The sequence below is a fragment of the Fundulus heteroclitus genome, chromosome 8 (assembly GCF_011125445.2).
Source record: "Fundulus heteroclitus isolate FHET01 chromosome 8, MU-UCD_Fhet_4.1, whole genome shotgun sequence".
In the NCBI taxonomy this organism is placed as follows: domain Eukaryota; kingdom Metazoa; phylum Chordata; class Actinopteri; order Cyprinodontiformes; family Fundulidae; genus Fundulus; species Fundulus heteroclitus.
Window position 1 is genome coordinate 16238674 of NC_046368.1, and position 23033 is coordinate 16261706.

Sequence of the window (23033 nt, forward strand, 5' to 3'; positions counted from 1 at the left end):
TATACAATTAATTCATTCAGTATCGGATCGGTATCGGGTATCGGCCGGTACGCTTAGCCCAGGTATTGGACTGGATCAGAAAAAACTGGATCGGTGCATCTCTAATCTGAATTTGAGCTCTTTTGCAAAAAGAACCCAAAAACTTGGTTCTGGGAAGCCGGTGGTGCTTTCTAACATGTAGAAAATATGAATATAAGGTTAAAGTCTGGTTTCAGAGTTAATCTCCACCACTCTGGATCCAAAGTTGAATAATTTAACAAGAAGTGATCAGGTTTTTTTGATACAGTTAATCCATTAAATAATTTACAAGCAAAGATAAAATCATCACCATGCAAGCTGCTGCTAAAATAAAGCCTAAAGTCAAATGTAGCTGCTAAAGAAATCAAGCCCTTAAAGTTAAACATTTGACATTTTTTAGCTCATTTTGCACAAAAAACAGTGTTAAGAATAATTAAGAATTGGTGAAGAGATAAAAGCAGCTGTTTTTCTATTATAGCCACAATCCTCCGAGTCTGCAGAATTTTAAAGGCTATATATGAGATCGCAATGCGATCAGAAATAAATAAGAAGTATGGATTCATACTAGCTAGTATTTAGATTAAAAAAATCCCCTTATGGAGAACCACTGGCTGCAATTTAAAACAAATCGGTATTAAAGGTGAATTTTATCTGATGTTTCCAAAAGAAAAAGTCAAAATCTAGACTTACAGGCGTTCACAGCCATTAACTACCCAGCTGGGCCAGTAGAGGTCAGTATTTATCTGACAATTGTTTTTTTCTTTTGTTTCATCACAGTTGCCACAAAAACTGAGATATTTAGATTAATAAGATTGAGATTTACTTAAGAAGTTAAAACTCTTAAGAACTTTGACTGGGTCTTGGTATTTCTGAACGTTTATTTTTTTTTCCCGCCATGAACTTCCAAAAAACAAAAACAAAAACATGATCAAAAATACACTATAAACTTCTGAAAATTAATACATTGAATACTTTTTTGTTTAAGTGTTCTCACACAGGGTAAGAAGCACTGAGCAAAGACAGAGTCTGTGTGGCTGGTGACTGAGCTCAGTCTTCTTTGCCGTTCTGCGTCTCAGAATACGATGCTCCCAAGACGTCGAGCCGCTCTCGCTCGCCCTTATAATTAACCTTGGAAATCATACACAGTTCACTAGTTAGGCATTTGTCAAAGACGTACGGTACAAAGCGCCCGCTAAGTCCTGGAGCTGATAACTGTGCTGAAGTTTTTCCAATGAAATGTCTGCAATCCACCACTTAGTATATATAAAGTACACTTTACCGTCTCCACACAAACAAAAGCTGGCAGTGAGACCAGACTCAATGTGTACAAATGGGAAAGACACTATAGTGCTGGATATTGTGGAAAACAATAACAAAAAAAGAAAGATGCAGGGAGATGAGACACAGAGAGCCAAGCCTTGTAGCCGAGTGTCTCTCTCTCTCTCTCTCCAAACTGCAATAGTTAAATACTTAAAGAAACAAAAACTGGCTTCGGATTAGCCAAACTGCAGGCCCCTCCCATCTAATCTGCTTGTTTAATTCAGAAAATATCGATGTTGATTTATGGTCAGTTATGACATAACACCTGCAACATACAATGAATTGTTTTTATTCCTCTAAACATAGAACAAACATTTATTTAACCGTTGGGGTTTTTTTCTCCTGCTCCACTTTAAAATAAACAAGCATTTTTATTCATACAGACATTGAAGGCTGAGGCTTTGAAAATGATGATAAAAAAGTCATTTTTTTAATAAACCAAAAAAAAAAAAAAAAAAAAAAAAAAATATTAGCAGTTGGGACCAAAAAAGAAAAAAAAAAAGAAACATAGTCCACTGATAGATTGAGGTGTTTCCCCCGCAACACGCTGTGTATCCTGTGGGCAGAACAGTCAGAGAGGGGTGGTCTCTGTGTCCCATGGTGGTGAGGGTGTGCGGCGTGATTCTCCCGCTCCGCCTACCACTCCTTCTTCTTCTCGTCCATGGACACGCCGCCGGGGCCGAGCGCCACCACCAGCAGCAGGCCGCCGATGACCGAGGTGGTCTGGAAGAAGTCATACTTGAGGAAGTCGTGCATGGGCTTGTAGGCGGGGATGGTCCAGAAAGCGTTGAAGTACACGTTGATGGCAAGGAGCCACACGACCAGGGTCAGGGCTGCCAGTTTGGTTTTGAAGCCGATGGCCACCAGAATGATTAAAGCTGTCCCCACCATGTTCTGCAGGATCTGTGGAGAAGAAAAAAAAAAAAAAAAACAATGACAGGAAGATTTAAAAGTGTGGAACAGCTGATTGGCTGACAGAAACAGAATAAAGATTAAAAAATAATATCTGAGAGAAATCACATTGACACAAGAGCCAAAGTTTAGAATCCCCATTTATTTTTATTAAACAGGGCGACCCAATAAATGCTTCATGATATGTTCGATAAGCAGGATTCCTACAAAGTATTTCTCTTTTTGTCCAGATACAGATACCTAAAATATCCACAAATTATGAAACAGCATAAAAGTGAATTTGGCGTCTGATTTAAAAAAAAAAAGGTAACAGGATGCTTCCCCTGCTTCTTGCTTAACTGCACACATTTACGTCAGCTCTGTTTCACATTTAGACTCATAAAATCTACATTGGCTTATCTGTAACTGTATTCTAAATACAGTTTGCAAGCTTTGACACCTTTATTTTATTTGTTAAAAATAAAAAGCTTTTAAAAACTACAATCTTAGACGGTCTTAAGGCTAAAACGGTGATAAAATGTCCCTTTTTGTTTTTTGAACAAATGTGACTTCATCAATTGAATTTTCGGTCTGTAATTTTAAAAAACAGAAACAATCCATAATTACAGCAAAAAACTTGATGTGACGAATCAAATGTCATCCAAATACAAAGCAATGTAAAAGCTCAGATTTTTTCTATAACTGAGCTACAAATAAAGTCTTGAGGCTCAACATTTCTCTTTTCTACTATGTATTTATCTGTACGTGTGAAATCCTAATGAGATACGATACTTTCCCAGAGAAATGCAAAAGTATTCTGTTGTATATTTAAAATAAATGCACATAAAATCTGAGTTTTTAAGTTACTTTGAGGAAAAAAGAAAACAGATTGTAGTCTGGTTCAATTTTGCAGATTTATTTAGAAGTTTTAGGAAGAATGAAAGATAAATTCTATAAAAACTGAAGAAAAAAAAAATCTAAATATATTTAAACAGCCACTCTGTCAAAACTTACAACTAAAAGAAATTGTCAGGATGCCAGACATTTTACCATGTTGACACCAACTTGTTTCCTAGTTTAGTCATTTATAGAACAAACCTTACAGCGTTTTAACATTTTAAACATGGATACTTTACTTGTTGCAATTTTTTCTGCTAGAATCCGGTTTACAGTAAAGCTTCTGCAAACTTTTTACACTCAACCTGCCATTTATAAATCAGCACGCTTAGGATGACGTTGTGCAGTGTGTGCCTTTCACCTCGTTGAATTCAGAGTAAATAAGCAGCACTATCCAAATTCCTTATTTTTAACCCCCCCTTTATGGCTAAGACAAAGCTGTGCTTTGATTTATGCAGATGTCAGATGCTTCCTGAATTGTTACACCTGAGATGGAGCTGCTATTTTGGGTCAAAATATCCACCATGGATATTCGTATGTGTAACTAATGAAACAACTGAAAATACAATTTCACCCTGAAGCCCATTGTGGCAACATCAAAGTCTAACAAGACTCTTCAAATGCAGAACTTTGACAGCCGGAAGTGAAGCAAAATGTTTTGTTTCAACGTTAATCTGGGGCCGGTTAGAAAGAAAACGCTGCCGTGCGATTTCTAAAAGCTGGAATCTTCCTCTCCTGGTATTTCTCTGCCTAAGATCATCTGGTGAAACAGAAGATGGAGCCAGAGGCCCATTTGTGTAAACAGGGGGCACCAGGGCAGAACTTACAGAGAAGAAGCTGGAGTCAAAGTGTAACAGAGTCATGAACATGAGCACTAGCAGCACTCGGCCGCCCAGCTGCATGTACTGCTTCGGCGAACTCTCTCCCATGGAGGGCACGCCGGCGAACATGCTCTTCCCCTCCGAACGAGACTCCGCCAGCAGCAGGAGCAGACCACCTCCAAGGGCCAGGTTCCTACGAGGCGGGGAGAGAGGAGTTTTAGTTCTGGGTAGGGCTGCACAATTAAATCGCATTTGTAATATAGTCGCAATAAAAAATTTTTTTTCCAAATCGCAGAGGTCTGCAATTTTTGGCTATGTAACAATTAATTAGTGAGTCAGACGCTTCCTTTAGGTGTTGTTAATATGTTTAAAGTGGGTTTGCCCCGACATGGAAGGGAAGACAGTTGCAGCAGTGAGATAATGTAATTTTATTACTTGCTTTAAAGTTTATATAAATAATACGGTTTTACCAGAAACTTTCAGCAATCTCACCATAGCATTAAGTTCTGGGCAATCAGTCTTTAATACAGACTTGCTTTACTTTGCACTTTATGTTCAACAAGGATTGATGTCCAGGTCAATTTAAAGCTGTTCTCTTGAATAATATTCTGAATAATAAAAACAATAAAAGTTCTTGTTTTAAATAGTCCTTGTCTACAAACATCTTTATCAAGAGGCCATATTTGTTGCTTGTGGTTAATGCAGATAAAAGTCAAAATCAAAATTTTGGTTGAAATATATCGTTGGCAGAACGCAATCATTTCTGCTCCGAGTTGAGACGCAGCAGCTCTTTTAGCAACTAATCTGCACAGTGAAGAAATAAATTGATTTGTTATTTGTATATGTTTAAAAAGACATGATCAATTAAAGTGGAAAAAAAACAAAACAAAAAAAACAAAAACGCATTCAATCGCAATATTAAGATAAAAACAAAAACAAAACGCAATTAGATTATTTTCTAATCCAAGTATTGCAAGAGTTGGACAAGGCCCCGCTGACTAAGTATTGGGCCATCATCTCAGGTCTTTACAGTGCTACAATCACTTCTTCACGTTTAATACTACTACCGCTTTCAGTCATCTGAACTGCTATTTTCTGCCCAGCAGCTGCATGATTATACGACTCATCTGATACCTTACTATCTGACCTTATCCTGACAGCTCGTGAATTACAGCTTCTGCAAACAGAAAGGCTCAGACGCGGCGATGGAGGTGTCTTTACACACTGGATGATTCATCCAGCTCCTAAACAAACAAACCCTGACCGGGCATTGGCTGTGTGTTACACAGGACTGCAGAAATAAGATTAAAACAAATAAAAAGGATGGAAAACAAGAATTATGCAGGTCGTAGACGGTTTTAAATGCTTACGACGACGCAGAATCTAAACTCTGCTCTTTGAAGAGTAACAGCTGAGACTAAAAAGCTGCTGATGGCTGGTTAATTCGATGGTCCATCTGCTGCGCTAGACATGCTGCGTGTTGTTCGCAAACTGTCGTTTTAAAACAGCATCACAGTACTGAGAGAGATGGGGCTAGGGATGGGTAATATATCAAGATTTGAAAAATATCAAGGTTTTTTTAAAAAGAGATATAAGATGGTTTATATCAAGATGGTCCATGTTGCATTAAAATTATACTTTCATGTGTTCCAGTTGGTCATTTTTCAGCCGTTTCTCATATTTCTCTACAGCTGTCTTAAAAGATGTGCCTGTGAGATGTTTTGGATAAAGCTAGAAATCAGAGACGGCTTTTTATAAATTACTATATGGAAAAAAAAAAACAGATAAATATCGTATATCGAGATATTTTTTGGGGTTCCAATCGCCTAGCCCTAGATCAGGTTAGCTTCCACACTGACTGTCCAGGTCATGCTGTGGGAAAATTTGGAAACTAGTAAATTATGGGTAAATACAGGTTTACCTGTGTTGGGATTAATGTTCATACTTCATTATCCGATTTATCTTGTTATGATGTAGTAATGTAAGCTTCTGATATAAATCATATTACTCACATGATATGATAATCATGTCTGTGCAAAGAAACAGAAGACACTCTGTTTCTTCGCTTCCTGAAACAAGAAGACTCCGCTACAAGATTATGTGCTGACTGGACGTGATTGCTCAGCTGTGTATCTTTGTTGACAACTGAGGCTGTAACTATCTGTTTCCCCACCCCTCAGTACAGCCTCAGTCATGTAACTAGGGAAATGCCCCAAACTTAATAAAACCGAGGAGAACGCTGAGACCGGCAGAGTGGGTTGGAGATTGTAACTGTACGGTCTCTTCCTACTTTCCTCGAGAGTAAAACCAAACTAATTGTCTTTGTGCCTTTCTTTCCCTGTTTGTATGATGTTTTAGGTGCTTAAAACTGACAACTTGTAATAGCCTTCTTTAAGGAAAGGCGTGACAAATTTAATTGTATAGCACATTTCAGTACAAAGGGCTTTACATGATTAAAATATAGGAAAATTAAACAGAATAAAAGCAAGTTGGAATAAAATGTAGAAACAAAATAAAACATGGGGAAATAGAAACTAAAAGCAAACATTAAAAACAGTTGGACTACAAAGTTTCAGTAAAACAGTTCAACTAGAACAATCAAAGGCAATCCTAAACAAATGTGTTTTTAATCTTGATTTAAAAAGGAACTCAGGCTTTCAGCAATTTTACAGTTTTCTGGAAGTTTGTTCCAGATAAGTGGAGCATAGGAACTAAATGCTGCTTCTCCTTGTTTAGTTCTGGTTCTGGTTCTGCAGAGCGGGCTGGAGCCAGAAGACCTGAGTGGTCTGGAGGGTTGATACACTGATAAAAAATCTGTAATGTATTTAGGTGCTAAGCCATTCAGACATTTATAGACTAACAGAAGTATTTTAAAGTCTATTCTCTGAGATACAGGGAGCCAGTGTAAGGACTTTAGAACTGGGGTGATGTGCTCTACTTTAAGCCAGCTGACCAGCAGTGTGCAGCGACGGGAAGAGCCGTGAGACTCTGCTCTACACGTCTGGAGGAAACTTTCTCACTTAGTCATTAAAAGCCGTCTGAACCAGACGAACAGATCGATCCAATTAGCCGGTTTAAAAGTAACCCTTTAAAGGGGCGGTACACCTCGACACCACAGAGCCCGACCACGCCTCGTCCTGACCACATAACATTACATGAGTATATGTTTCAAAAACGGTGACACCGTCTCATGTAAAGCCTCTACAAGATGAATTATAAAGTTTTTAATATGATGAAACCTCAGTGTGATTACAGCAGCTATTATGGATCCTGTACTAATCTACATTTTCCTTGCCTGTTTCACAACTTTTATGCTTATTGATTTGAAACCTGAGGATGAGTGACTTGATACAGACTAACTAAGAATAAAAGGAAAATCTGGAGGCCGTTCAGTGGAACCGTTGTTACATGACACCTACCTCATCAAAAACTTGAGGTCCCATAAAATGCTGTAAGCAACGGTCTGGTGGGGGACAGAAAGAACATTAGACAGTCGTTTTTTTTTAGCATTTCTTAAAATAATTAGGAGAAAAGTTGTTCTCACCTGTAACGCTATGATGCCAAATAATCCAAAGCAGGCATACTGTACAAAATTTCTACTGAGGATGAGGACACAACCACCTGTTAGGACAAAGGAAAGGTTATAGCCACTCCCATGATGACAAGGCTCGTTCATTTAATCTGCCTTTCTTGTGTGAAAAGTAAACTTCTGCAGCTTTAAGAGGAATAAACACCAGTTAATTAAGGCAAGTAATGGCCTGTAATAACCACTTTTCAAACAGCCAACTTGGCAAATGACAGTTTTCAGCCAGACTGGCAGCAAAGTTCAACATTTATTCAGTTTTAGCAAGACGAGACCAAGATGTGTGTGCAGCCTAATCTTCTGAGCAAGCTTGCCATTTCATTTGGTAGTCAAACTACCAGCAAAGATCCAATGTCCTCTGCTGGTTTTATATTAAAGCCTTCTTACAGTTTTAGCGTATCTAAACTTAAACTGTTTATATCTATTATGCTTTGAATAATTCCACTTATGTCTCATTTTCTATTCAACTGAACTCTATTGCTTCAAAAAAGTTACACGTATGTTGTCTTACTTTTTTTCCCCTTCAATGGTTCTTTGTTTTTTATATGTTGTTTTATCTCATAAGTTACTTAAATAGTGGATTTTTAAAAACACCATGTGTCAGAGATAGGAGAGGCGTTTATTTTTCACCCACTATTGTGGCAGATCAGTAAAATCCTTAGTTTGTTTCACCAAGTCTGTACAACATAAACCCAAAAGTTAAGTTCATAGTGTTTTCCAACATATCTGGAGGTAAGATGAGGTTTATGTGTATTTAACTACACTCCTCATTTCACTCATCTGATATTGTAAACCACGTTTCGAGCTCATCTCACTTAAATGCTGTTTTACATCCTTGTCAGTTTATTAGTAGCGATTAAAAAAAAAGGAAAAAAAACAAAAAAAAAACAGCAGCACTTAATGTTATTCCTTCTCGATAGACATTTCTGGCTTTTTGATGATTCTTACTGATCAGTGTAACATCGCCTCTATATTTACCACGGCCTAGATTCATTGCCATTATAACCCATTTTTAAAATAAAATCATGCACTAATTTATCTGTAATTACTGACTATTAGAAACGTAAAGCTTCAAAGTCCTTTACCGCCACATATAACCCAGTGTACCGCCTCCAGGCACTCACCGAGCTGTCCGATTAGGTTAAGCAGCACAAAGCATGTAGCCAGGAAGTAGCCACAGTTCCAGGTGGCCTCGATGTAGTCTCTCTGCTCGTTCCACTGGAACCACATGCGGATCCCGTCCTCGAGGAACGTGCTGATGAGACACAGGCGCGCCAGGTGGGGCAGGTACTGCTTGGTCACCCGCAGAAACTGGAGAGCACAAGCATCGAATGAATGAAAACGGGGGAAAATGTAGAAACGCCCAGCAGTAGATTGAGTCTGTACAGGTCCGGAGTAACATCCAAATTATGCAGTTTCTCGTTAATTTTATTCTGGCACGCTGGAGAAAAGCAGAGCTACGGAAACATTTCGCTTGATGTGGGATTTTGACATATTTTGTCATGTTAGCGTGCTCCCAACACTTGATCAGCCATACTTCTATTTGTAATTATTTTACCTAAATTAAACAAAGGCATTTTATTTACCTTTTATTTATTCCAAGTGGGACAACACTGAAAACACAATTTGCACAAAGCTTCTAGGTTGCAACCCTGAGTCTGGAGCAGGGGGTCACCAACACGGTTCAAAAAAGCACTACAATCTTCCAGTGAGCTGCATCTAAAGTGTTATTTTATTCAGTTGATCTCCCTTTTTAATCATACTTGTATTTACATAGATTTAGAAATGACAAAAGCATTAAAAGCATGTTTATATTACATAAAGTTAAGGTGAGCTTGGACTCTTGTAGTTCAAAAGGTCAGTACAGGTAGCTCTCAACTTGGTGACCTCTGGTCTAGAGAATAATGAAACCATGATTCTACAAGGAAGTGATGCCGATCACCGAAACAAATAAACAACAACAACAACAGCGGGTCACAAGCGCCACTAAACAGCAGCCGTTGTGAAAGCTGCTCCGGCTAAGCTTAGCCTTGTCGTTCATCTGCGATCAGTAATGATCATTAACAGGAACGTACTGCGTAAAACAAAAAGGTCTGACTGAAGAAATTAAGACTTTTCTCATGTTATACATGGAAAAAAAATAATAAAAAGGATTACAAAGAACAAACTTGTGTATGAAAACTAATAGTTTTACTGTAACTGGCCAGAACACGTGGTCACCTCAGGCATCCCCAGAAAAAAAAAAAAAAAACAGACCAGGGCAAGCCGTCAAAATTAATCCCTATATAACAACGACGCTCAGGTTTCTATGCATCGTCTTCCGACAGAGTTGCTCATGTATGTTCCTAAAAGCAAACCCCAACTCTGGGCCTAAACTGTAGTTACAATTCTGGCACAACTATGCAGATAGTGCTATAGTGCTCAGAGGAGCTGCGTTGACCTGCCACCCCCCCCTCTGATCCGCCCATCCGACAGTCCACATCAGCACAGGCAGACCTCGGCGGCCTATCAGCACCAACCAACTCCCACTAGCACTGCTGTCAGGGACATGAATGGGCCGAGCTGGAGCCAATCCGAACAAGCCCAGGGGTTGTTGCAACAGCCTAGAAATAGACAACTCTGGATATTGTGTCTGAGTAAAAAAAAAAAAACCTGGTTCGGTATCCATTCTGATAGGGACGTACCATTAAAATAAAGATCAACTTATCATACAAACCTCCTGTTTTTATATATACTCTGTGACCAGTTTCCTCTTTTTTTTTTTTTTTTACACATTCTATAACACTTGACAAAGGGCATAAGAGAGCATTTGATTGGCATGCGAAAGGCGATAACATCTGCTGCAAATCTTCTCAAAGGTTGTAACCAAATCTTCCTGTTTGAACCCACGCTGCAACCTAAAGGAAACTGAACTCATTATTCTTCCTCTTACAGATTCCTGAAAGCAAAAAAAAAAAAAAGGCACGGCACAAAAATCACAAACTGATCTCGTGTATTTTTTTTATTTTATTTCATTAAGGACTAATAGCTCAAACGTCAAAACCAACACCAGGCATTTAAATGTATCCACTGTGGCTTATGGTAAAGTATCACAGCCAGTGTATCTGAAGGCAGCTAATGTTTCATGTAGTCTGTTAACCAAAGAGCGAGCATTGTGTGCTTACAAAGATTAGGGCAGAAATAACTTTTAGGTGTTGACTAATACTTGTGAGATAATCCAAGAGGTTTCACAACTACATACTGGCACACAGAGGCTATGTTGGCTAACTGTGACACCCTGAAATGACCGATTAATATTCATATTTTTAAAACTAAAAATAATAATAAAAAAAGCAGGGCGACATGCAGTAAACATCCAAATAACAGCTAAATGAATCAACAAATGCCACTTTCATCTGGTCAGTGTGTTTTCATGCTACCCGAAGGAGGCACATGACAGGGGTACCAGGCATTCCTGAATTAATTTCATTATTCCAATTAAAACATTATCCCAAGTATCCTTGACCATGCTTTCACGGTTGTCAAAAATATATAAAAAAGTTTAACAAAGAACAACCAAAGCTGAGAAAATGTAAAAGGAAACGCTCCGGAGCTTCACTTGACTCACATGAAAACTAGTTAGCATGCTAGCCGCGGCTAGCATGCTAACAGCGGGCTAGCATGCTAGTAATGAAGTTACCTGGTCTGCCACGTCTTCGGCTTTGTTCATAAGGTCTTCCTGCCCCATTTTCCTCCAACGTTACAGTTGTGTTGTTCTTTTTGTTTCGTTTAAAGAAAACGCGCAACACAACGCACGGTGTCCTGGCTTCGTTTGCGCAGCCTGCGTTCCTCCCCTCCGTTATTTAGTTGCAGATTTCCCGGTAGCCTCCTCGGACGGACGCACAGAAAGGCCGCCTCCCGCCCCACAATGCGCCGCGATTTGACGAGGAGCCCCCCTGCATGTCGCTGCAACCGCCGTATGCCACGTATGCTGAAGCGGCCAGGGGCTTCACGCCGCCGCCCGGCATTGTTGTTCCCGGGTAAACAGGTACTTATAGTAAACAAGGTGCGTACATTTAATGCAAAGGTCGCCTCATCGAGGACAGCAACCATATATATATATCTATATCTATCTATCTATCTATCTATCTATAGATAGATAGATAGATATATATTAAAAAAAATATATTAAAAAATAGTGCTTGACAAAATTAATTATAGATGAAACTGCTAACACAGAAGCAGCAATAATCAGTTTCATCAACAGATAAAATCAAGGTAAATATAAAAGTACAGCTACATTTCGAAAGTTAGGCAAGGCAAATTTATTTATATAGCACAATTCAGTACAGAGACAATGCAAAGTGCTTTACATGATTAAAATATAGGAATAAAAGCAAGTAGGGATAGAATGTAGAAAAAAACAAAAAACAAACAAACAGTAAAACAGTTTAACTTGAACATTCAAAGGCAATTTTAAACAAATGTGTTTTTAATCTCGATTTAAAGGAACTCAGGCTTTCAGCACTTTTACAGTTTTTTGGAAGTTTGTTCCAGATAAGTGGAGCATAGGAACTAAATGCTGCTTCTCCGTGTTTGGTTCTGGTTCTAGGTATGCAGAGAAGGCTGGAGCCAGAAGACCTGAGTGGTCTGGAGGGTTTACAGCTAATGAAATAAAAAAAATCAATAAAAAAAGTAGAAGAGTATCATAACTTTATCTCTTAGCCTACATAATCATGCGGAAAGACTTGCCAGCTGTGCGGCATACAATCACTGACACCCTCCGCAAGGAAGAAGCTGGCTGGAAAGTTAAGTGGAAGGAAAACGTGTGGCAGAGAAAGGTGTGTAGGTATAAAAGGGATTTCTGCAGCCTCGAGAAGATTGTGAAGAAATCTCCAGGTTCAAGAGTTCGTGGGAGATTCAGATGAAAGTTAATCTTGCGTTTCGTTAGGAAATACTGATCCGGGAGTCTGAACGAAGAGTGGAGAGGCACGGAGTTGCTTGGACCTCAAGCTGCTTGAGTGAATTTTCCAAACCAAGCGATTTGCTGCTGCTGATCCACCCATGTTTTATCAAGACAGTAGTCAGCGAGAACATTTTAGGAACACTACATGCTATGCTCTGCCGATAAACTTTAGGAAAAGGCTGACATCATTTACCAGCAGGCCTCGGCACCCGCCCACATTGCCAAAAAGAACGGATGGCCGGTTTTACGGCCTTCGTTTCATAGAGAATGTCTATATAATCAGGAAAGAAGATGAGTTACACCAAAAACGACGATGCAGACAAGCTGAAGGCCACAATCAGGCAATCTAGGCTTCTTCATATGTCACCTCCATGCCATGCCGCATTGATGCAGCGATTCATGCAAAAGGAGCCCGGACTAAGGACTGCCCTTATGCATTTCAGTAGACGTTTGTTTTAAAACTCCCCATCATATTGGTCTTATGTAATATTATTGGGAGTCAAAGCAAATTTTGGTCCATATTGGCTGGAAAAAACACTCCTCAAGAAAGAACTTATAATGCATCCCTTTGTGCATGTAATACATATTCAGAATCAGAAATACTTTAATAATCCCAGAAGGAAATTGCTGTTTCAATACAATCTTTACATGAATTGCGATTGAACAAACCTGAATAGCTCCTGCATTACTGCATAGGTCTTAGCCCGCCCTACAGTCCCGTATGAAGACGCCACAATGCTTATATCTAGAAATCAAGTTATTTGCTTAAATGCTATCTAAGTGAACATTTAAATTAAGGAGGGTGCCATCAGGGAAACCTGGAGGACAGCGGGCCCTGATGATGAAGATTTTGAAACCAGTCTCGGCATGAACCTCAACGATGTCTGAGAATTGGCTGCTGCTGCTCATCAATCTGGAAAGGGTCAAAAGGTCATTTCCAGGCAATTTTTCAGTCTTTCCTAAAGATGGACAGCAGATTTCAGAGAGTTGATCTTACCAGCAGTTGGACGGCTCGGCAAATCCAGCCAGCGGTGAAAGGACTGAACAAATGAAGCTTTATTGGAAGGGGCGGCCAGGGCAAAAGCTCTTCTCTCTGGAGAGAATGTGACACATGGGCTGGAGTGTAAAAAACGTTGGGCGCTGGATAAGCCGCAGGACTTCTTAAACGATCTCTGTGGAGAGTTGAGACCAGAGGGGTTCGGCCGTATCGAGCGGCGACAATTTGGTCAAAAACAAAACAGCACATCCCAAAGCGACTCGTGCCTTCTGTTAAACGTGATGATTACGGGCTTATTTTGCAGCTACATCTTCCAATAGTCACTGATCCAAACCCTGAACTCCTCCGCAGTGATGCGAGAGACTTCAGGTTATTTCTTCAGGCTACATGTTATTGAACAAGTATGGACATTTCATTACACTCATCCATTTTCTTTTAAGCTTTTAGGTTTGGTTTATTGACTTCAGGCAATGAATTATGAAGAGAATTATGCCAAAAATTTAGAGATTTTTCTAAAAGCTGTAAACCTCATTTGTGCTAACGCGCATTGTGATAAACTCAATCGTATTTTGAAGCCCGGCAATGTGTTAAAAATACCATCTGTAAAAATACTGCAAATGGTTTCAAGCCTTTTTCCTCTTTGGTTGTCAATTGACATTAAAAAGTATTTTTTTTTTATGTCAGAAATGTCAATATCTGGAAAAGGTGTATAGAAAACTGCTTAATTTGGATTTCCTACATTCACAGAACACGTTCTATGAATTTACTGCTGTCCTGGAAGGGATAGCTGCAACGGCGGAAGAAATAAATACAAATACAATATTTGGACAATTTAAATGAAGCTGTATTATTATTTTTTTTTTACATGTGCATCAGATTAGAAATCACAAAAAAAAAGTCCAACTGGCGAAGAGATAAACGTTTTTATGTCATAAAAAACCAGCTGTGCGGACATCAGGACTTCTGAAAGAGAAAGCATTTCCCAGAAGTCGACAGCATCCTTTTTTTAACGGATGCTGGTTTAAATCCACGGTCTACACTGGATGTCAGCGTTGCCTCCTGACAGACATCCAGCAATAGAAATACTGTACATATGTGCATTCACGGGTTACTTTCCATTTTGGGCATTTTTGTGTTTCTTGTGTCCTGATTTCCACCGGTTATTTCTGGCTTTCTTCTGGAAGCCTCCACCTTGGACCTACAACACGAGAGCGTAAACGTCTGATGAGCAGGCGCTACCAAACCACACATTCAACAGAAACGGTCATCGTGGTATTATTATCAATAGCACTTTCAGATCCATTTTTACAAACCTTTTTGCGCTTCTGTACCACCTGGTTGTCCACTTCCATCTCCTCATCTTCATCTGTCATGAAGTCATCGCCGTCTTCACCATCAGCTCCACCCTCTTTACTTTCCTCCTCTGGATTTTTACAAGTGAACATTGAAGCTGTGGGAATACATGTGCAAATGCTCAACCAATCAGCATCCGTATGTCCGACCTCTGCATAAGACCTACTTTTACTATATATATATATATATATATATATATATATATATATATATATATATATATATATATATATATATATATATAAAATGTAAGAAAATAGGGTCCAAAAACCAGCCATATACCAGTAGTTGGTAAGCAAAGCAGGAAAATCTGCACAGGTCATTAGATAAAGATGACAAATTTGCCTCCGCTGAATAAACAGGAGTATAAAACCTTAAAACATAAATTTTGTTATTTTAGTAGGTTAATCTCACAACTTTTTCTTTAAGTACAACAATTCATAGGGTCCCAGTTTAAAATACAACAAAATTCTCAACAAAACCAAATAGTATCCCTCACAATATCTTTCAAATAAATGTAAGTAAAGCCTTTTTTTTAACCAAAGGTTCACTTTGAGATTACAGAAACTTCCAAGTCAGTGATCCACAATCTCATTTTCCCCCTGGGGTATAAACAAGGCATGGGACGTTTTCATTTCTGTAAGTCCCTGCACACCTGGCTGCAAGAACCACGTGTCTAATTTTCTGAAATGTGCCATTTGACAGCGGCGACCTAGAGTGGCATTTTGTAGTTACCACCTCCACGACAATTATCACTCACCATCTATTCAGCAACATGCAGTCTGGGACTGATCCTACTGAGCTATATATTACACTGGAGTGCCGATTTTGCCGAAAAACTGAAGTCACTGGCTGCCATCTTGCTACTCCCTACTCTCACAGAATCCCATAGGATTTGGTTGCAACAACAAGCAGTTTTCTGGCTGTGTGAAAACGTTTCACAGTCAGTGGATGTACTAACACTATCAACTACTAGGAAATTAGGTGCTGAAATATTTTACATGTTATTCATATTAAATATATACATATGTATATATAAGTATGTGTATATGTATATATATGTATACACATGTAAATATATGTTTTTGTATATATTGTTATTTATATATTTATAAATGTTAAACATATATATTTAAATGAATAAAATGCAAAATATTTCAGCACATGACTTTCTCAGTACTTGATAGTTTTAGAACATAACATAAAAGTATATGGCATTCGACATTTTAAAAGTCTTAAGCCTCCCCTGAACATGAGAAAATCCTCGTTATTCGATGCTGTAGCGCACATATTCCCTAGTTACTGGAGGAAAATAGGGAGTACCAATATGGCGGCTGGTGGCTTCAAAGCGACTCGTTCTAACAGACGGTGATTAGCACTCCAGTGTATTATATAGCTCAGTGACTGATCCCAGGAAAAAGCAATTTCTGTCCCATCATCAAGCAAAACGAAGGATAAATTGGTAGAAAAGCACCTTCAATCTCCCTCAAAAGTGAGGGGGACTTGGAGAACACGACATCGTGAGCTCAATACAAGAGACGAATCAAGGGATTCCGATACCTGCGCCGTAACATTTCTTTCAATTATTTCTTAACAGGAGAGTTTTTCCTCCCACCACTACAGAATTTTTCTCCAATAAAGATTGCATTTTTTTTTCTTCAAATATGTACGTTGCAAGACTACGCCCCAGCTTCTGCCATACACGCAACACGCTCAGAGCGTACTGACATGGATAGAGGTCGCTCATGCTGTCTTCAGAGTCGCTGCCTTCGTCGTCGCTCGACGGAGGTTGCCACATGCCGTTGGGTTGTCTCTTTGGGGGCCGGCTCCTTTCCTCTCCTGTGTTTTTGGGCTTCTTCTGCTTCAGTCTGGCTGGAACGTACTCGACCCCCTGCTTCACACACTCCTCATCTGGGACACACACACACACAGCACTCATTTCATTAATCATGCTTGTTGTTTTTTTTTTAGGAGACACAGGGAAACAACAGGTACTGATATCCTAACATGTTTGATTTTCATTAGCACACATGTGTCTGAACAGTTTGACAAGAGTAGATCAAGAATGACAGGAATCAGCAGAAATACATCCTCATCAGCAGACATCAGATAACTCAAACTTCCTTCCTGAATAACTTAAAGCTCTTTTTTTTTTTGTCTTGCACGCAAATACTGCCCAGCCAACTCTTTAAAACCGCCAACTCTTTTTAACAGCGTCATGCATGTACATGAGCGATGCACTGACAATGAGACAGGGCCTTCTTGAAGCGTTTCCCACTGACGTGTCTCAGGACATGATCTGGTTTCCTGTTGAGGTGCCTCAGGGTCAGTTTGCAGAAGAGCCGATTGCTAGAAAACAAGACAGATCCGAAAAGGTCACACCGAGCCAGATTGATTTAATAATCTACAATAGTGATGCAAAGCAAGCGAGCAGAGGTCTCCTTACGGTTGCTTCGTGCTTGGTACAATGTGAGGCTCATACTGGCTGTAGTTGAACTCTGCTTCTGTGGTCAGTTTCTTATATTTCCTCCCCTGGATGAAGCCCTGCAGCTCCGTCAGGCTGCAGGGCATCTCGTGTCCGTTCAGGGTGCATTTGATCTGCAGACAAACATTTGCTGACGTTTAAAAGGTCGATCACAGAGCTGCACTTTGACTACAACGAGTAAAGTTAGCACGCGGCTATGTCACGTGCGCGCGTTTTGAGAGCAATTTATTGTGAACCTTTTTGTCATCTGTGAGCTGAAAACAGGGATGTTCGGCGAGAAACGTTCTGATCTCCGCGGGTAATTCGTCCATTCCCGAGAAACACTCCCCACACACAGATCCACGCGTGTTGTAATGGAGCCGCCTCCCCCAAACAGGAAGCTGCCGGACACGTGGTTTGAAGTTGGTTCCCGTTTCTCCGTGTCAGCGCCCTCTACTGACCAAAGTCAGAAAGGACAACATCAGGGTGATTCTCCGTCCCCCAAAAAGTTGGTCACGAAAATCAAAGGATTACTCGGAAACTGTCAGTGTTTTTGTTTCTAAATATTCGATTTCACTCCAGCAATTCTATCGCAATTACGATACAATTCACCTGGTTTGAAATGGACATGCGCTGTGTCAACCGGTCCATTTGCGATGCTGCAGTTAGTTTGAATAACAGAATAAATACTAAAATAAAGTAAGAACAAAGACTAAAAACTAAGACAATTGTATTTGTCTTTTTATATTAGGTTATCTCGACTTTTCATTGTGTATTTTTTTTATTTGATTACATTTATCGACACCTATAAATAACCATAGCTGTATTTATTTTGAGCTTGAGAGTCAGGTGCTGGCAGCCTTTGGTCAGCTGACTCTGACGGCTAACTTTCAGAGAGGAGTAGAAGTAAGAGGGCTCACTCCATACGTTTTTTGTAAAAACAGCAGATTCTGTCTTAGTCTTAACAGACTGACTCAAGCTCACAAACAGAAATAAATCGAAGTAGCCTTTTAAAGGGTTTTATAGAGCTTAAATTGTTAGCTATTATTATTAATTATTAAATTATTTACTTTATGCACAATTACCTATTGAGTGGAAAATTCCTACAGAGTGAACCCTCTTGCTTTGTTCTGAAACGCCGCACATTACTTACCCACAATCCTTTGGTTCCGTACACAAATAGTAGACGGCTCATTGATCCGATATACGAGTGTTGTATTTGCTTTTTCACAGTAAAAAAAAATAAATTGTCACCAAACCTGAAAATAACCGAAGAGAAGACATTAACGAGCTCCTTGCTAATGTAGAAAAGTTTGACCCAGTTATCTGAGAGCGACTGCCTCTCTACTAATGCTAGTTCCTGCTAGCTGAACGTTAGCACAAATAGTTTTGCTTTAAAAAGCGAAGAGGGGAAGGTTTGTAAATCATGTCTGGACCGAACGGAGACCCCAGCATCTCCACTGAAGATGGGATCATCAACGACGACGACGAATTTGGCGACGAGGGTAACGCCGTCCCATTATTATGTGATGCAACTAAGAAATACGAGCCGTAATTTATTATTTAAATAACACTTCAGTCTTAGTTGACCTTCTTATATATCACACAAGCTGCTGCAAACATCTCTAGGAAAAATTAAAAAAATGTGAAGATCGGAACATAATTAAACTGGATGTGCATCGTTATAATTTAAAAAGCTGCGACAGAAGCTGCCTTGTAAAACTATCGCTGCTCCGTGAACTTTTGTTACACTTTGCTGCGATACAAACTATTTTCTTAGCATTTAATGCTCAAAGTTTTCCACTTCGCAAAACCCGGAAGTGGAAATATCTTTTGCCAGTACAGATCTTAAAAAGCATGACACGCATTACAAACTTTTATCGACCGTAATTAAATTTCAGTAATGCAGCAGGTCTCTCTTTTTTTGGACAAAGTTAAACATCTTGATGACCACTGAACACAGCAGACCAGTCAGAAATAAGGGTGTGGAGAACTCCAAAGCGGGTTTAGGTTAGAAAACATCTTTAGTGTATCATAGACCAATGTTAAATCTGTCATTTGAACAATGGAAAGAGTTCCTACATGCAAAAATGCTGAAAATTACCCCGAATGTGCCATCCCCCACAGCAAGACATGGTGGTAACGGTATCATGCTGAGGGGAGGCATCATGCTTCTGCAAGTCGCTGTACGTGGTTTTAAAGCAGTCTTGTCCTGTGTGTCCACAGAATACGCGGCGATCAACTCCATGCTAGATCAAATCAACAACTATCTGGACGACCTGGAGGAGCGCAATGACGCGCTTAACGGCAAACTGCACGAACTGCTGGAGTCAAACCGGCAGGCCCGCCTGGATTTCAGGGCACAGCTAGTCGGCTCGCCAACCCCAGAGGAGCAGCATGCTGTGGAGCAGGAGCCTTCGTTACCAAGCAAGCAAGACCAAGATGAAGAAAATCAGTGACTTGATCAGCTAGATGTGAAGGCAAAGACAGCGATCGGTCATCCATTACCTAATCCATTCATGTCTAAAAGCAACTACACAACCTCGTTAGGAGACATGGCAATGCATATGAAAGTAACCTGTGACCTGTTGCTCCTGTTCTGTGCAGATTGGCGTTTATCTCCTAATAAAATATCAAGTTTTCTTTGACAGACTTAGGAAATCCAATCAAACGTGTCGCTGCTCTAAAATTGCTGCATCTATAATGAATATTTTTGATTGCAAAGATGTATCCAGATATCAGCTCAAGTTACTTTGAAATAACAGCAATCTATTTATTTAGTTCCAAAGCTTAGTCTACGTGTTAATATATCTCTAAAGCGCTATCAATGCTCTGTAGTGTTGTGGTTCTTTTAATTAAATGTATGTGAGATTTGGTCTAACCAGTGTCTGTCAGTTGTAAAGAATCAAAATTACTACCGACACATTGTGGGAATTGTCAGACATTTTAATATAAATTAAGATTGCTCTGAAACGGAAAAGAAAACATCCAAAAATACAATAAACTTCCAGCAGTTTAAAAAAAACATCCTGTGGTCGTTTATCTAGATTTCTCAGTAGCTGAATAAAAATACAATAGGAAGCAAACAGCTTTATTCAAAAACTACCATTTGTGTTTTTTTTCCCTCTCCTCTGAACCTTTCAGGTTTAACGAGCTTCAAGAGTCAAGTCTAGCAGACGTCTTTATTCCTTCAAATAAAGAAAAAAACCCAACATGTGACAGTCATCAGACTCGTCTCCATGATTAGAAAAGCTGCTACGCGTGTCAGTTCTTTTTTTGTTTAGTTTTTTTTTCGTGGGTTAAGATATCCTAAACTAGGATGGAAGATGAAATGATGCCAGGACATGAAAACCAATCATAAAGAGGGAAGTGACACATCCCTCTTTCCAGTATTTTTGCAGTGACACACTTGTAAACCCTACTGTTTGTAACCGGTACTTCAAAAATGCAGGAGGACAGTTTACGGTAACTTCTCGCTACACAAACACTTCCAAAAATGTCCCGATGTATACTTCTATGGAAGGAAAATAAAACGAAACGAGGGGAAAACGCGAAGTCGACTACACAGCAACTACTGCAAACTACATCGCGCTGCGAACGCTCACAGTTGCCTTCAATAACAATGGAAACTTTTATTTCGATATAGGCACACCAGGAATGTGACACCAGCAGGGATTCTGAATAAAATCCCTCCTTGGTGTCTGGATCGATTTAAAAACTGGCTTTCTAGCATCAACTTAAATTATATTACTCTGAAACATCATAGTCTAAATCCAGAGCCAGGCTGGTGGGGGAAACCTTGGATCTGCTGCTGCTGCTGATCTGTTTGGGCTTTTACTATGAAAGAGTAGCCATCACTTTTAGTCATAGTTTTGTTAGGTGTCCACTTCCAAAATTGGCTCCCTACCATGACCTGTTTAAAAGCTACAGCTCTTGCCTACTTTTGTTAACAAAAAAATTAATTTAATCTACCTACGGACCAGATTTATCCACCTTAATCCAAAGTCCAACCTTAATACTTTTAAAACTGTCCCTTGTTGAACTGATTATGTCGATCACGTTCTACTTTCCAGCTTACTAAAAGCAATTTTAAAGTGAAAAAAAGGGTTTTCACATTACCATCAGTACGGACTTTGACAATCAGATGAGGATCAGGGTGACGGTGCGCTCTCCTGACCTGACGACAGCAGGGTGGAAAGTTAAAGTGACCGGCAGCCGACACCACAGAGTCTATTTATGGCCTGAGAAATCCACGTTTCTCTACACTGGAAATTTGTGCCGTTAAAATGAAATTTTACTTCCATAATTTGAAGTCAAAACTGTTGTAATGTATAGTTAATGTGGTATGTGCGGTATTTTTGGGACTATAAGGCGCACTAAATATTCTTCCCAAGTGTGTAATATCACTCTTCTCCTTCGCGTACACCAAGCGGCGTAACGGATGGTAAAATGTGTGATTAGCTGGCTGAACACCTAGTTTTTTTTTCCCGCAGGCTCCCACCGCACGTCTGTTGTTGAGAACAGAGAGAGACTGTGATGCTGTGCGTCCTTCTGCTTCACTGCAAAAATAAAACTAAAATTGAGACAAATTTTCTTGAACTGAGTGCATTTGTCCTTGATTTGAGTACGTAAATAAGAGGATTTGCCAATGCAATGAGATTTTTGCACTTAAAATAGGAACATGTCATCTATAGCATCCTATTTCAGGTGCAGTATATCTAATTGTCTTATTTTAGGGGTCAAAATACTTATTCCGTTGGCAGATAATCTTATTAACCTGCTCAAATCAAGCACAGACGCACTTATTTCAAGAAAATTTGACTTATTTTTAGTTCCGTCTTTACAGTGTTGGAGCAGCTCAATGCATCAAGCTCGGTGTCACGTATAAAACAGTTTGATGTAACGACTTATTGCCTCCAAGAAGTTTATAGCGTAAAAATTGAGCCCTGCGCGTACCTGAATGCGGGGAATCCGCACGGACCTCTGTGGAACTACGCCCAAAAATGTGGGGGCCTTTACATGAATGAACTTCTAGTTTCGAAAAGTACAGTCAGGCGGACAAATATCCATTGAGTGGAGCGGCTTCGTTGCTTACCAGTCGTATTTACATATCTTAACAGATTTTTGAGCACACTGTACCACATTAAAATCAGCCAGCAAGCACAACGGTAATCCTATATAAGGTCCGTCCGTCCGTCCGTTGTCTTCCGCTTATCCGGGGTCGGGTCGCGGGGGTAGCAGCTTCAGTAGGGAGGCCCAGACGTCCCTCTCCCCAGCCACTTGGGCCAGCTCCTCAGGAGGAATCCCAAGGCGTTCCCAGGCCAGCCGGGAGACATAGTCCCTCCAGCGTGTCCTGGGTCTTCCCCTGGGTCTCCTCCCGGTGGGACGTGCCCGGAACACCTCTCCAGGGAGGCGTCCAGGAGGCATCCTGACCAGATGCCCGAGCCACCTCAACTGGCTCCTCTCGACGTGGAGGAGCAGCGGCTCTACTCTGAGTCCTCCCCGGATGACTGAGCTCCTCACCCTATCTCTAAGGGAGAGCCCAGACACACTACGGAGAAAACTCATTTCAGCCGCTTGTATCCGGGATCTCGTTCTTTCGGTCACGACCAAAAGCTTGTGACCATAGATGAGGGTAGGAACGTAGATCGACCGGTAAATCGAGAGCTTCGCCTTTTGGCTCAGCTCTCTCTTCACCCACCTTAAACCCTATATAAGGTGCGGCTTCAATTTTTGAGAAGATT

General features: G+C 40.0%; 3 protein-coding genes across 3 annotated transcripts; 1 reads left to right on the forward strand and 2 right to left on the reverse strand.

Annotated features, from left to right (window-relative positions):
* Positions 1 to 878: 878 nt before the first annotated feature.
* On the reverse strand, positions 879 to 11485 carry surf4 (surfeit 4). The gene is made up of 6 exons (XM_012874521.3): positions 11210 to 11485; positions 8655 to 8841; positions 7492 to 7568; positions 7367 to 7410; positions 3954 to 4140; positions 879 to 2241 (listed from the first exon to the last, which is right to left on the reverse strand). Exons 1-6 carry the CDS (start codon positions 11255 to 11257, stop codon positions 1975 to 1977), a joined length of 810 nt encoding a protein of 269 aa, XP_012729975.3. The 5' UTR covers positions 11258 to 11485; the 3' UTR covers positions 879 to 1974.
* A 2814-nt stretch (positions 11486 to 14299) lies between these two features.
* Positions 14300 to 17702, reverse strand: surf2 (surfeit 2). The gene is made up of 6 exons (XM_012874522.3): positions 17547 to 17702; positions 17272 to 17423; positions 17071 to 17174; positions 16554 to 16736; positions 14786 to 14922; positions 14300 to 14670 (listed from the first exon to the last, which is right to left on the reverse strand). The coding sequence occupies exons 1-6, from the start codon at positions 17619 to 17621 to the stop codon at positions 14581 to 14583; spliced, it is 741 nt and encodes a 246-aa protein (XP_012729976.2). The 5' UTR covers positions 17622 to 17702; the 3' UTR covers positions 14300 to 14580.
* A 736-nt stretch (positions 17703 to 18438) lies between these two features.
* c8h9orf16 (chromosome 8 C9orf16 homolog) lies at positions 18439 to 20496 on the forward strand. The gene is made up of 2 exons (XM_012874523.3): positions 18439 to 18794; positions 19516 to 20496. Exons 1-2 carry the CDS (start codon positions 18716 to 18718, stop codon positions 19746 to 19748), a joined length of 312 nt encoding a protein of 103 aa, XP_012729977.2. The 5' UTR covers positions 18439 to 18715; the 3' UTR covers positions 19749 to 20496.
* The last annotated feature ends 2537 nt before the right edge of the window (positions 20497 to 23033 follow it).